Below are 15,309 nucleotides of genomic sequence, written 5' to 3'. Positions count from 1 at the left end.
CTTTTCACTCAGTCGGTCCAGTAGTACGGGATGTGATACGGTGTCAAACGCCGCACTTAAGTCCAATAGGACCAGTAAAGCGTGGGATCTATGCCTGTGAAGGATGGACGTCTGAAATCACGCAGGGATGAAGTCTACGACATCTGAAACCGTAACGCGGATAGCGTCACTAGCCTACAGTGCATACAACTGTAGACCACAATGGCAATGAAGGGCTTTAGAAAGGTAAGCACTGCGTTGTGCATCACAGTGCAGAAAGTTGATTTACTGACTGGATTCTGTCTCCTACTTCAGAGCGAGGAGGGCAGGCAGCCTGGGACAGACAGTCCAGACTTAAATATGTCGATTTGTTTAGAGATACGCTCGTGCCTCCAAATAAATCGATCTATTAATTTTTTTTTAATATAATGTGTAGGAATTTTAGAGGGGCGCAGCCCCAGAGCCCCGATGGGGAAACCATGCCTGCTCTCACAAGACATAGGATCCTTCAAAAAGGAAGTAAAATCAATTCTCTTGGCAAAATTCACATGAACATAGACTAAGGAATTCCTGAGAACACTCGCACCTTCACCAGTATTCCTTTTATGACAATGGTCTTCTAGACCACCTAGGCACTATTGTTGCCTTGACTTAATCGGTCTTCATTGTCTTGCACCGTTTTGCTCAACATTGCAAAAGATGTTATGTTTACATGATCTATCTGCTTTATTGGTTTGTATAAGTAACCTCTTTGTTGGATATATAACCTCTATGTGTGTGAAGCGCTCTGATATCCGCAAGGATCTTGTTCGCGGTCTATAAAACTTTCAAAATAAAATAGGATAAGCAGAGAACAGACGGATAAGTAAACCTGATAAGCAGTATAAATGTTGTAATTTCACTTTACTAATATACAGGCCTCTTTTCAAAAACAACATGATAATTTACTGTTGGAAATCTGTCAATTCTGCAGGGTCACCGCAGATTTTATTTCCCTGAACCCTATTTTGTCTGACTGTAGAACACTGTGCACATAACCCCTGCTAACCAGTGGTAAAGTGCTTGTGCTCCTCCTTTCAACATAATGAAATTAGTACAACCAGATAGGCATCTTTAAATTACCCTTAAGTCCCTGGTATATGGTACCAAGGTGTACCCAGGTCCTGTAAGCTATATGCCAAAAGTGGACTGAGGTATACCCATTGTGCCATACACTACAGTGACCATGTAAGCATGACAGCCAGCATGTCACCAGTAGCCTGGCTGTGCAGGTTGAAACTGCAAATTTGCAGTGTCTAAAGAACCCCTTTCGATGGGCCTAAATCTTACTTTTAAATATTTATAAGTCACCGACTACTTGGCCTTTTATCCCATTTGGCAGGGTGCATAGTACTTAAAAGCAGGATATGTACAAGTTTAATGTTAAACATAGCTTTACAGTGACTAGCAGCTCAAAGCTATTTTCACTGAGCAAGGTTGGTTGCTTCTAGGAACTCAATGGAAGGCAATATTAAATACTAATAGTGTATCTAAAAAAGGAGACTAGCTAGAAAAATAATTAGAAACTAATTTTAATAGTTATCAAAAATCCAAGTTAATTGTGAAGTCGTTCTTTTCTCAAATGTTATGGAAAAGTAATTTTTAGAAAGTTACCTTTGCCTGCCAGCAGTCCCTGGAAGCCAAATCTTAATTTTGCTCTCCCACTTCGGCCAGCGATCAATTAGCCTTTAAGTGGGTATGAATAAGATTATAAGGTGCTCCCAGGAGCGAACAATAGGCTAACCTGAATGGGCATAGATGACCCATCCGACCCTGACAGAATATGCAGGGGAGCTGAGTGTATCCTTTTTGGCCTAAAAAAGTGCCATATCCTGCTTGAATGTCACATCCTGTGTGGCGGATCTGCTGGGAATGTTATAGGACACTTGGAGTGCACTTCGAAAAAGCCTCCCCAGTCACAGTCAAATGTAAGTTGACACTTGGGCAAGGACCTTCTTTTGTCCCCTCCCAACCAGTCAGGCCCCAATCACAGAAGGTATCCTTTTGACATTACAGTGTCACAGCCTATTTGACAGGTCTGCTGGGGATACATATAACATGTTTTGCATTTCAAAGGAGAGAAACAGAATGCCAAAACAATTTGTGTATATCTACTGTCTGGTTGCTAAAAAGTAGCTTTATTCTACTAGACGTCGGTCTTGGAGATTGTTGGGAGTACAGGGAATGCCTAAACCTGGGTTTTAGTGATAGATTTGGAAGGACATTGAGATTACCATAGAGCACTCAACACTCAGAGCCTCATTTATTGTCGCAGAAAACTTTGACCATCTTGAAAATGCCCAACAGGTGTAGGGTTAACCACATGAACTTTTACCCATTGGTTATGATGGCCCTAGGGATCACTCCCACAGACTAGTTCGTAGCAGGTGTAAATGTGGCATCATCAGTCACCCACTTCTAAATAATCCTGGACATGTGAAAGATCAAAAGAGGACTGAACCCGCTGTCTGAGACCTAAGAAAAGTCTAGAAGACTGAACATGCTCCCTATTGTACACAGAACAAAGATGTGGTTATCAAGGGTCATAAGGCTGACTGCTGTCAACGCTACAGGGACACAACAAGCTACAGGAGACCTAGTGCTGCTAATGCCCAGCTGACCAATGGCAACTGGACCTGGACTGGAACCTCATAGTGGCCTCTGCCTTTCACCCTGCGAGTCTCTAAGGGCCTCCCTTGAGGTCCTCTGGGCTTTAGAAGTGTACGTCTATGGTGGTATGGGACTTAAGGGCTAATGTCAGAAGGTAGAATCTTTGTCCAGGAGGAACCTGGTTAGTGTATCTGACCTGCGTTCCAAATCAAAATGCGTTTAGGTCCTGTTCTACGATGACCACTGACTACCATTTGCATTTTGTGCTTCTAGGATTTTCGTCATTTTAACTTATTACATTTTAATCCATTTTTCAAAGTAATTTTGGGATTTTTGTTGTTTTGCATTTCAACTTTATTTGTCTTAGTAATGCATAACCACTTTACACATTGACTCCAAGTTAAGCCTGTCTGCTCTGTGTCATAGCTATCGCGGATGAGCTCAGGGTTACTTAGTGACTTTAGAGGATAACCCTGACAAGGATTTTGAATATTTCTTGTGGTGGGTACTTGCTCCCCTCAACTGACAATCCAATTTCTTATCATTACATCTTTAGCCACTGAAGCCTATTGTTACCAACCTGAATATCAACACTACTGTTCTTGTTGGCACCATCAGTGGTCCCTTCATCGCTTGAGGAGCCCATGTCCTCCTCCTCCAGTCTGAGGACTTTGCGCTTACGCCCATCTGTTTCTTCGTGCTTTCGCTTCAGCTGATACAGCTGTTTGCGCTCCCGGTGTTTCCGCTGCCGACTGTAGCTGTCACCAGACGGAATGTTTGTGTCTTCTAGCAGCCGATGGTCTTTCAGCAATTCCTAAATGAGAGATAACAACACAGGCACATTTAGGGGAATATTTTTTTTTCTTTTTTTTTTAGAAAAGTGGTCGCTTCGCTTCCCCTTTCTTAATACAATGAAGTCACAGCTCAAACGTTTCAAAAGCTTTCCTGGCCATGTTTATATTGGGAAATGCATGGAATGTCAAAAAACAGGATTGTTTTATTTTTTCTTAGATCAGATTTTCCTTTTTTTATTATGAAAAAAAATAATATAATCCCACTATGCTAGCCTCACACGTTACCATGTATAGTAATTTGCTTCTATATCAATTAATGTTGCACTTCATAGCTGAGCTACTTTAGTTTCCTGACAGAGGGGGTAGAAAAAGAGAGGGAAGGTGGGAAATAATGTAGGCAACTCCAAAGGTAGATCCATGGAATCAGACATATGATGAAAGCAATATTGTAGCATTCACATACAGTGATCCACTTGTTCCACATTTGTTCACACTTTCCTCGTTAGTGTCTTCAATGAGGCTAATCTAGCTAATTCAGATATTAAATCCTTCAATTTTAGAAGAGTGCTGAAGTCTTCCAATAATCCGTTGTGCTTACCTATCTTTAAAATCGAACCAATTCTGCAGCTGGCTAAACCCTTAACACTCTTCATACCCCAGTTATTTCTGACATTTATGAAGCAGGGTTCACCACTTTTTGGTGTAAAAATGTCAGATTCCATGGAGTGCATTTTCACCCCCTTCTCCTTTTATTATCCATTTTACTCTGTTCGAAATATTGTCTCTTATGTTGTTATCTGTAACGAGCAGTGACATACCTAGTGGTTAGAATTGCTTTTCAAACATATTCAGTTCCTCCAGGGGTGTGCGAAATGTGCATAATTTCCTTATGCCTAACTACATGAAATTTAGAAAACATGTGAAATGAAGTGAAATGCAAAACTGGTGTTTAGCGCTACATATTCAAGCAAAATTAGGCCTTCCTTCAGTTTTGGCAAAAAAATTGTGCAAAAAATACAGATGCTTTAAACAGCCTCTGGCGTTCAGTTTGTCTCAGTTACTCCCAAGCTCCATATATAGGAGTTCTTCTGGAGTGTACTTGAAATGACACAAACTGGCATAATGATTAAATTTTCGGGATTTCGCATAACAAAAATGCCAGAATTTACACCTTTGTAATGAGAATTCCGCCCAGCCAGACTTTCACTATGCCTACACTACTCAAAAGTGGTGCCTTTTCCATACTCTTTGGGTCTCGCCAAGAAGGAAAGCAATTCTCTTGCCTGCCAGCTTTTCAAGGGTGTCCATTACATTTAATTAAGAGCTGTGCAGAAACTGGAGGCCCCTATTTGTCACATTAACCTGCACCCAGCTCATATTGACACAAGAGATCTGCAGAACCTCAAATGAATTACAGTTTACTTGTGTGAGCAAGCAAGGTCGATTTATAAGTAAAGCATCTTGGGATAATTTTTGAGACATTGCATATATTGCATAAAATGAATCATTAATCCTGTGAATAAGCACACCGAATGCTGTCTTTAGGATTTCTGTTCTGGGCAGAGTGCATGAAAGTGTGCTCTGTCCTACAAGCCAATGTGAATGGAACACACCGTGTGGAGCAAGCCATACGCTACACAAGCTGAAATATTATGCAGTGCTTGCAAGGCAGTGATGTAAACTGTAGCCAAACACACTGAAAACTGCATTGACATAGGAGGGAATTATTTTAGCAATATTTGAGAGGGGTGTCAGTCTTTAACTTTGTACATCTTCATCTTACAACAGTGCTTTGTTTTTAAGATGTTGTTTATTTTGTGTTCGCCTGGAAAACAAAAGTATTGGTAGGTTGATACTCGATACTCTATACAACAAGCCACCATCTAGCAAGCACCTGAAAGACACAAGACTCCAGATTTTGGGGATGAACTAAGTTTATTCCAGTTCTATTTTCTACCAGGTTATTGTCTCTGCTAGCATTTATCTGAGAATACCAAAGGTAGATGAGAACATTCACTTTTTGTCGAAATTCACACCTTTATTCATCTTGAAGGCGACCAGGCTGTTTACTAGAAATGTTTTTCTTGTTCTACAAGAAAGTGCCTCCTAGTGATATCAAAATGGCATAAAAAAGTGTGACAGCTGTCAAATGCCTGCAAAGTGATGGCAACGGGGACGTTTGGCTGTGTTACCACCTATTAAAATCTATTTTGGCAATGGTCAGCACCTTAATATTCCGTCTCTGTGTTATGATATTTCATAAATTGAGTGCACGCTGTCTCCATGCACCATAAACCTTGAAACCACATAGCCATGGCTCCAGATAATGCTAGCTTGCAGAATTCTAGAGCAGTTTTGCACGTTTTGATCGCACCTGACCTGAAGTGTGACCGGCGGACTGGGTAGGCTGTTAGGTCCCCAGGATCCGGTAGGCAGGTGACAACTCCCCTTTCACTCTAGACCGCATTCTGTCACAGAAGCGCTATTCCATCCCGGGAAGGGTTTGAACTAGAGCACACAAATAAGACTTGTCTCTCTCTAATAACTCATACATCCTCAATGAAGGCATGATAGGAATATAGGGAGCCTTTTTCCCTACTCCTCCCTTCCTATATTGACACTCACGGTCCTGATGAAGCGCTCTGGGATCCATTAGGGACCAACTAGCAGCACGAAACATGTCGACCTCTCACCTTTAAACACCACACCACATTGTCACACAGTTTGACAGAAGTGGGAATCTATTTGTTTTTTACCCCTCTCTATCACCATAATGAGCATCTCCATCCCAGTTTTGATTTTAGCTTAACCCTGAGGACCCTGTAATAATACATTAGGGCACCAACGGGTTATTTTACTGTCACACACACTCACCACTAGGCCCACACACCCACATGCACAACTGCGGCAACTCCTAAAAGATCTCCATCAAAGTGTCCTCTTTGAGTGCCCATGAGGGACTGCAACGCCACCCCCACGAGGAGCAGTGCCCAATGATGATGCTTTACACTCGAAAGGGTGTGTGAGGGCACAACACACACATGAGTACCACTCCCCACTCTTGACACACTCATTCCTTGTCTTTGGAGACACCTTACCCGTACTTGCAACCATAACAGGCTGCGATCCTCTTACTCTCTTTTAGGAACTGGTACCACCTTTAGTATTTGCCATTATCTTTAGGAGCATCGGTACAGGACCTTTTTCCAATTAGCTCCTTGTCCCTCCCTCTTTGAATTGTGGTCACTGAAGTGACCAACCACTTAATTGGAAATATCATATATACTGAGTAGAAAAGCAAGAAGTGTATATTTGCCTTCCTCATTGTCTAAGCAAAAACTACAAACAGCAGAAGATGGGTACGCTCCAGCCCCCATCTCTACCTAAACAAGGCCAAAGCGAGCATTCCATAGCGCAATTTGATGACTATTGGGCTTTCCTTCTGCGGTTCAATCCAATTAAAAAATTTGCAAACATTCGTGACAAGAATTTTCAATTCTATTAAGGACTAGGAGGCAAGGATTATGCTTTTCTCATTTCTTTAATGAAATGCCCAGCAGCCAATAAATGAACAAAAAACTACATCTCCCATGAACACCCGGGAGTAACCATAGAGTATAGCATATAAAAGGTCAACACATTAGTCTGTCTTCCTCTTTCTTTGTGGGAAAATGTCCAAGTTAAAATAAAATCCTAAATACAACAGGAACAACAATTCCAAACAGGCCGCTGTCATCCAGAGGATCCTGAAAAAGGCAGCCGAAGAACCATGGGTCCAGAAACCAGGAGGAGCAACCGATTCCGCCGAGGAACAAAATTCATCACTTCTGGTCTGAACCTGGAAAAAAGATACGAAGCCATAATATCCAAAGTAATATTACTGAACAACAAGTCAGGGAGGGAGAACAAGGAATGAAATATTTGTAACTGCGTATATACAGTCATAATACATTAGCATACAAATATGAAACACGGGTGGGATAATCCTCGCCTCCTAGTCCTTAATAGAATTGAAAATTCTTGTCACGAATGTTTGCAAATTTTTAATTCTATGTCAGGACAGGAGGCTCTGATTATGCTTTTTTAAAGCTGATCCACCACCACAGAAGCAACACTATCAATAGGCTTAAAATAAAACGTCTTAAACACAGAAGCAGATGACCAATCTGCAGCCTTCATGATATCAAACAGAGTAACACCCATGGAATAAGCTTTGGATGCCATCGCTCCACGTGCAGAGTGTGCGCCAAACACAGAAACATCAATTCCTGCTTCAGACATAAGCCCCCGCACCCAGCGCGCCAAGGTAGCTGGAGAGACAGGGCGAAAAGGCCTTTGTAATGCAATCAGAAGCTGACCCTGCATGTCTGAGCGCAAAGAAGCGGTACTCACCTCATAATCCTTCAGGCATTGAACCACACAAAGGTTGGGGTGAGAAGGAAAAGAAGGATAAGAAATAGAAGGCGTATTAGATTTGGTACGTCTGGAGAGACGAAAGGAAACTCCTTCAGGAGTGAAGCTGCGACCCGCCAGATCCAAAGCGTGTACGTCCGACACGCGCTTACATGAGACCAAACATAGCAACATAGTCAGTTTTGCAGATAGTTGCTTGCGAGATAAGGAAGCATTGGAAGGCCAGGCCTCCAAGAATCTGAGGACAACTGAAACATCCCACAAGGTAACATACTTAGGAGTGGGGGGTTTTGCAAAACGAACTCCTTTAAGTAACCTGGAAACAAAAGGATGTTCACCCGCGGGTTTCCCATCTATGTGGGCATGACCCGCCGAGATAGCCGACCGGAAACCATTGATAGTCGAATAAGCCAGACCAGAGGTGGCTAAGGATGCCAAGAAATTAACAATCAAGCTGATATCTGCTGAAACGGGATCAACTTGTTGTTGTGAACACCAATCGCACCAACGCTTCCAAGACCCCTTATACCGTTTGTGAGTATTGGGAGCCCATGCCTCACTAAGGAGCTTGGAAGCGTCGCTTGAAAGGCCTGGGAGCGACCAGCGATCCCCGAGATCCTCCACGCGAGAAGGGGGAGGGAGCCTGAGAGGATCAGGGGATGAGGATCTCCGAGAGGGTCCAACAGGAGATTCCACAATGGGGGAAGGAGAAACGGTGGAGCCGAACACATTTCTAGAAGGACCGGAAACCACGCTTGAGCCCTCCAGAGAGGGGCAATCAGAATCAGATCCGTCTGAAATCGTTTGGAGTAGGCCAATACCCTGGGAATCATTAGAAATGGAGGGAAGGCATAGCAGAGGGTCGATGGCCACTGCTGGAGAAAGGCATCCGTGGCCAGAGCCTGAGGGTCCGGCCTCCAACTGTAAAAATGCGGAAGCTGCGCATTGAGGCGTGAGGCAAAGAGATCTAGTTGGCAAGGACCCCAACGCCGATGGAGAGCACGGAAGACCCGAGGATGCAGCCTCCAATCGCTGTAATCCCGGAGATGCCTGGAGTGCCAGTCCGCTATCTGATTGTGGCATCCCGGAAGGTACTCCGCAATAACAGTGATCTTCCTCTGCAGACAGAAGTGCCAAAAATCTTTGGCGATCTCCGCCAGGACTTTGGACCTGGTCCCGCCTAGTTTGTTTACATAGCGGACTGCTGATATATTGTCCATCCGGAGAAGGACACAACAACTGGTCTGCAGGGGGGAAAAACATTTGATCGCAAAGGAACCCGCTAGAAGTTCCAGACAGTTGATATGTAGTGTCAATTCCTGAGGGGACCAACGACCCCCGGTCGAGACCGAGCCGCAACGGGCTCCCCAGCCCCACCGACTGGCATCGGATTCTATCACTAGATCCGGGGACACACCGAAGAGGGCTCGGCCGTTCCAGGCCTCCATGTGGTCCAACCACCACTGCATCTCCCACCGGACCTCCTCCGTAAGAGGAATCTGATCGGAATATCCGAGACCTTTCCGGAGATGAAGAATTTTCAGGCGCTGCATTGCCCTGTAATGTAGAGGACCCGGAAATATCGCCTGAATGGACGACGCCAGCAGACCTACTACACGTGCCAACGACCTCAACGACACAGTCGGTCTGGAAATAACAGATGTCAACTCTCTCTTGATATAACGCATCTTTTGGTTGGGCAAGAGAAGTTGACAAGCTACCGAGTCGATCTGGAAGCCCAGGAAATCGATACACTGAGCTGGAACCAAAACCGATTTCTGAACATTGATTAGAAAACCCAGAGACTGTAAAAGAGTGATGGACAATTCCAGATGTTGAAGAAGTTTGAGAGGACAATCCGCCATAAGGAGAATATCGTCCAGATAAATAATCAACCTGACACCCAGAGACCGAAGATGTTCCACAACCGGTCTCAACAGCTTCGTGAAGCACCATGGTGCCGACGAAAGACCGAACGGGAGAACCTGATACTCGTACCAGACCCCCTGCCAGAGAAACTGGAGAAAACGGCGATGTGGTTTGTAAATCGGAACCGAGAGGTACGCATCTTTGAGGTCCAGCCGGACCATCCAATCCCCTTCTCGAAGGAGATCCCTCAAGAGATGGATTCCCTCCATTTTGAAATGTCGATAGACGACTCCGCCGTTGAAGTCTTTCAGGTTGAGAACAAGGCGAGCACCGCCCCCTTTTTTCTCGACCAGAAAGACAGAGCTGGCAAAACCCTTTGGATGACGGGTGGTTGGAACAACCGCCCCCTTCCTGAGGAGAGAGTCTATCTCCTCGGAAAGACAAACCTGATCCTGAAGGGAAAAACGTAGACAAGGAGGGGGACAAGTCTGATGCATCGGGTGATAGAATTCTATTCTGAACCCTTGAACAGTTTGTAGCACCCAAGCATCGCCGGAGAGCATGCGCCAATTCTGCAGGAAAAACTGAATGCGACCCCCCAACATCACATCGCATGCACGAATCAGGCTCACCTGTAGAGTGGGAATCCTGGTATTGTCCCTGATGACCACCGGAGCGTCCTTTGCCGTACTGGCCTTTTCCTTTTCTGGAAGGATAAAAGTTGGCTCTCGATGAATAACCTGCGTCGTAGGAGCCTCTGTGCTGAGAGGAATTGCCCCTCTGGGACTGATTGGCAGAACCACGGCCGAACGAGCGTCCCCTACCTCGTCCGGCCTTTCCAAAAACCGGACGCATGGCTCGCCGCAAGGAGGCCTGCGCCTTGTCGATGCCACTGAAGGTGGATACAAAGCGCGTGAGTTCCTTAAGGAATGGCTGACCAAACAGGAGGCCGTCCGCCTCAGGGCCCGACTCTGAAGTGGCTAATTCAGAGAGTCTAGGGTCAAGCTTCAACAAGATGGACCTGCGACGTTCCGCAGACATTGCACAATTTGCATTTCCCAATTGGCAAATCGCCCGTTGCGCCCATTCGATCATCTCCTTTGGGTTCACAAGGGCAGAAGCTTCTTGTGCTCTGTAACCTAGGTCCAAAATCTTAGTGAGAGGCCCAAGCAGGTCTAACATCTTATCTTGACAAGACCGCCAAGATCTATCAAGGCCTTTCTTCGGGTCCTTGGCATATTTTTTCAAATACGTGACCATCATGGGGTCAACGTCAGGTGTCTCAGCCAAATGGGCAGACAAATCAGGCCTCGGGCACTCTGAGCGCAACCGGGCACGAACTGAAGCCTCAAAAGGCTGGCGGATATGCGCCTCAATGTAAGCAGCTACAGCTGGAGAAGGCATCCATGAGGAAGAGTTCGGATGAATGATGTCTGCAGGCTCGAAATTGAGCACCGGAGGACGCTCGGGAGCGTCTACAAAATGTTCTTTACAGACCCGTTTTTTAGGTGGAGGGGAAACATGGTCTGAAGATGCGGAAGATAGCACGTTGTCCGAATCAGCATCGTGAAGACAAGCAGTTGAGGATGGCGCAGATGCCAAACTTTTCGCCAGACGCTGAAAGTCAGTCTTGTGAGGGTTAACAGGCGACTTCGCCGTTTTCTTGGAAGCAGGCAACCAGCCCTGCTGCTGTGCATAGAGATTGAGATGACGCTTCAAAGGATTAATAGCACGTACTAGTGCTTTGTTAACGGACTGTTGAACACCCTTGTCCAATTGTTCAACTAAATCCTGTTCCAAGGAGCCTTCCTCCTCATCAGCATAATAGTAGTCGTCTTCAGCGTCATCATAATAGTCAGCCATTCTACACCAAGGTAGAGGTAAAATGCCCACAAGACGACTAGAAAAAAATATGGAGTGTTGGAAAAACACAAGTCAAGGGGGAGTGTATAAACCCCAAAGCAGGCTTAAAAGCAGGAACAAACCTGACTTGCTAGCAAATAAGACGTGGAGGGAGCCAAAGCCTGCACCAAACCACACTCTAGGCAGAGCCTATGCCAGGAATATACAACCAAAGTCCTAAAAGACCTCGGCGTCAGACGGGGTTAATTGCACTGACAGGCCGTGGGCAAGACGTCAACAAACGCCGTCACTCAACCAGCTGAAGAGAAAGCAACCGGAAACGGGACAGCGCGCATGCGCGACTGTCGCCTGCCAGTGAAAACCGCCGAGGAGCGCTCGCGCTCCAAAACAAACGGAACCCCTGCTCCCGCTCCACAAGAAGCGCGCGAGCAGCTAGGAAGCACTCGGCGACCAAAACGGAGGTGAGACACACGCTCCGGTAACCAGGCAAACTGCACGCTAAAAGCGGCGAAAAGCGCGAAGAAAAACAACGGAGACCGAGCCCCCAGACGCGCGACACACTGCGCAAAGGCAAAGCACAAAGCGACAGTAAGCAACAAGGCACAATGTAAAATAAACAGTAGAATGCCAAGAGTAATAAAGATAATGCACTTAACTGGCTGCGGAGCAGCAAAGAAAGAGGAAGACAGACTAATGTGTTGACCTTTTATACGCTATACTCTATGGTTACTCCCGGGTGTTCATGGGAGATGTAGTTTTTTGTTCATTTATTGGCTGCTGGGCATTTCATTAAAGAAATGAGAAAAGCATAATCAGAGCCTCCTGTCCTGACATAGAATTAAAGTGTGGAGAATGGTCCCTCATAAAGTTGAATGTGAATTGACTCAAAAACAATTTGTTTGCATAATTATGTAATAATTGGTATCTATCTGACCAGCGAAACTACTCTTCTAATTCAGGTATCGATCTCTTGGGAATCAAATTATGATGGTCCAGATAGGTGACTAACCGACTGTATGTAACACTTGGTGAACATACAGCGTACATCACTGTAGCTGAAACAGACCGGTATTTGCCTGGAAAAGGCATGAACATGTTGTGCTGCTCTCTACCAGCTGCATAATCGTGCATCTTAAAGACTCCCACATGCTTGCCATTTTGCTCAGTGGTTTCGCCACTTGAAAATACATTAATTTGAAAGATACAAAATGGTATCATAGGAAGGAAAGTTTAGCCTTTTATCCATCCAAAGTTAGAGAATTATGTATTTTATTACTAATATTACAAACACTGACAAAGCCTTTGCTTTGCTGCCTGGAAAGCACTTTGTTTGTTTGGGACCGACCTGCCTGTCTCCCTACTGCTCGCGGAACCCGCTCCGCGGGTCCCGCATCGCGCTGTGTAATCTGCTGCTGCCTTAAGGACGGAGGGTCAGCCGAGGGAAATCTTTGACAGGGCTGCGAGCGGCGTGCGCTCACGGAGGGACTCCAATTCCCAGGAGCGCCCGCCAGCCCGGAGGAGCAACACCTGGGCCGCTCTCCCCGACCCCTCCCACCCTTCCACCGATTATTTTTAAACAGCACTCCCTGGTTAGCGTGTGGGACGCTTTGCTGCCTGGAAAGCACTTTGTTTGTTTGGGACCGACCTGCCTGTCTCCCTACTGCTCGCGGAACCCGCTCCGCGGGTCCCGCATCGCGCTGTGTAATCTGCTGCTGCCTTAAGGACGGAGGGTCAGCCGAGGGAAATCTTTGACGGGGCTGCGAGCGGCGTGCGCTCACGGAGGGACTCCAATTCCCAGGAGCGCCCGCCAGCCCGGAGGAGCAACACCTGGGCCGCTCTCCCCGACCCCTCCCACCCTTCCACCGATTATTTTTAAACAGCACTCCCTGGTTAGCGTGTGGGACGCTTTGCTGCCTGGAAAGCACTTTGTTTGTTTGGGACCGACCTGCCTGTCTCCCTACTGCTCGCGGAACCCGCTCCGCGGGTCCCGCATCGCACTGTGTAATCTGCTGCTGCCTTAAGGACGGAGGGTCAGCCGAGGGAAATCTTTGACGGGGCTGCGAGCGGCGTGCGCTCACGGAGGGACTCCAATTCCCAGGAGCGCCCGCCAGCCCGGAGGAGCAACACCTGGGCCGCTCTCCCCGACCCCTCCCACCCTTCCACCGATTATTTTTAAACAGCACTCCCTGGTTAGCGTGTGGGACGCTTTGCTGCCTGGAAAGCACTTTGTTTGTTTGGGACCGACCTGCCTGTCTCCCTACTGCTCGCGGAACCCGCTCCGCGGGTCCCGCATCGCACTGTGTAATCTGCTGCTGCCTTAAGGACGGAGGGTCAGCCGAGGGAAATCTTTGACGGGGCTGCGAGCGGCGTGCGCTCACGGAGGGACTCCAATTCCCAGGAGCGCCCGCCAGCCCGGAGGAGCAACACCTGGGCCGCTCTCCCCGACCCCTCCCACCCCTTCCACCTTTTGTGTGCAAATCCTATAATAGCCAATAGTACTCCCGCAGCGCGGGAGAGCGCGCGGGAGAAGCCCGGGACAAGGGCGGGACCGTCTGTGGCCGTCCGGGGCCGCAGGAGGCCGGGCTGGGCCAGGTTATTAACATTTAGTACTGTTGTTTGTTGCAAGTCCATTCCATTATTTTTAAATCACTGTTTGTGGGTTTCGTCATGAGCCAGTCTGCCCCCCCTGGTGTAGGCAACTCGGTTCTTGGGCCACTCGACAAATTTTTTAAAAAATCCACAAAGGATGTTGATAAGGATCTACTCCTAGCCGAAAGAAGAGCAGAGCGTCGGCGTTCAATTGAGCATTTAAAGAGAACTTCAATGCAGTCTCAAACTGTCTTGAATTCTACCCATGATATGGTTGCCCATGGGTTGAGCTCTATTGAGGCCGATGCTACCGACATCAATTTAACCCCAAGTATATTTAGATTCCCAACTATTTCTCCGCTTTGTGTTAATGCTACCAGCGGCGATCACTTGGGTTGCCCGCCTGTTGATCACTCTAGTTTTGTGGAGACTAACATTCCCCCTACTAATTTAATTGATTTAGACTCTCGCTCCATGTTGCCCACCCCTCCTCTGGTTGGTCTAACTTTAGGCGATGGTTTATCTTCGAAGAGTGATTGTAATAGTAGAGCCAAGCCTGCCGTGGCCAAAAGGGCTGCGCAATCACCACCAAGGAAAAGAAGGAGGAAGGGAGGGGTAAAAAGAAAAGGATATAGTGGTCGGCCTCCCACACCAGCACCAGTACCACCTCAACGGGTAGCTGAACCGGCTCTACCATCCATCGTAGAGCCCATGGTTTTAGACACTCAGGGGTTGGAAACTAATGAACTATGTAGTGATGGGGTTCAGGAGGTGTCCCTTGCCAACTTAGAGAAGCTTATTAAATCATATATGCTTCCTGTGTTGGAGCGTGTTAGGATACTGGGGGACAAACTGGACCGTTTGCTGGCGACCATCGAACCCATTCATGCTTCTAGCGGGGATAAGGTATTGGGACCCCCTCTCTTAACTCAGGGTATACCCCAGGTTGCCGCGAACGTAATTAGCTCTACCAATAGAACTAGTAAACATGCTTCCACTAATGAGAATGCAACTACAAAAAACAAAGCAGTGGTTCCAGTGGCCAAACACCCCCCAGCAGCAAGTACTGCTAAAGCACATTCCAGGGTGGGAGTTAATAACAAACCCTCTGAGAAGGTGGGTGTATCCCAGCAAAGGAATGGGGTGTCTAAAC

At 46.7% G+C, this 15,309-nt stretch overlaps 1 protein-coding gene across 1 annotated transcript in view; it reads right to left on the bottom strand.

Annotated features, from left to right (window-relative positions):
* Positions 1-15,309, bottom strand: part of DHX34 (DExH-box helicase 34) — a 443,187-nt gene that overhangs the window by 187,916 nt on the left and 239,962 nt on the right. Inside the window, exon 10 of the mRNA XM_078661017.1 lies at positions 3,209-3,442. Within this exon, the coding sequence (XP_078517143.1) occupies positions 3,209-3,442 (234 nt within the window). The remainder of the gene's footprint in view (positions 1-3,208; positions 3,443-15,309) is intronic.

This window comes from Lissotriton helveticus, chromosome 9 (assembly GCF_964261635.1).
Source record: "Lissotriton helveticus chromosome 9, aLisHel1.1, whole genome shotgun sequence".
Classification (NCBI taxonomy): domain Eukaryota; kingdom Metazoa; phylum Chordata; class Amphibia; order Caudata; family Salamandridae; genus Lissotriton; species Lissotriton helveticus.
Note: the sequence above shows the minus strand (reverse complement) of the source record. Positions and strands in the feature narration are given on the sequence as shown.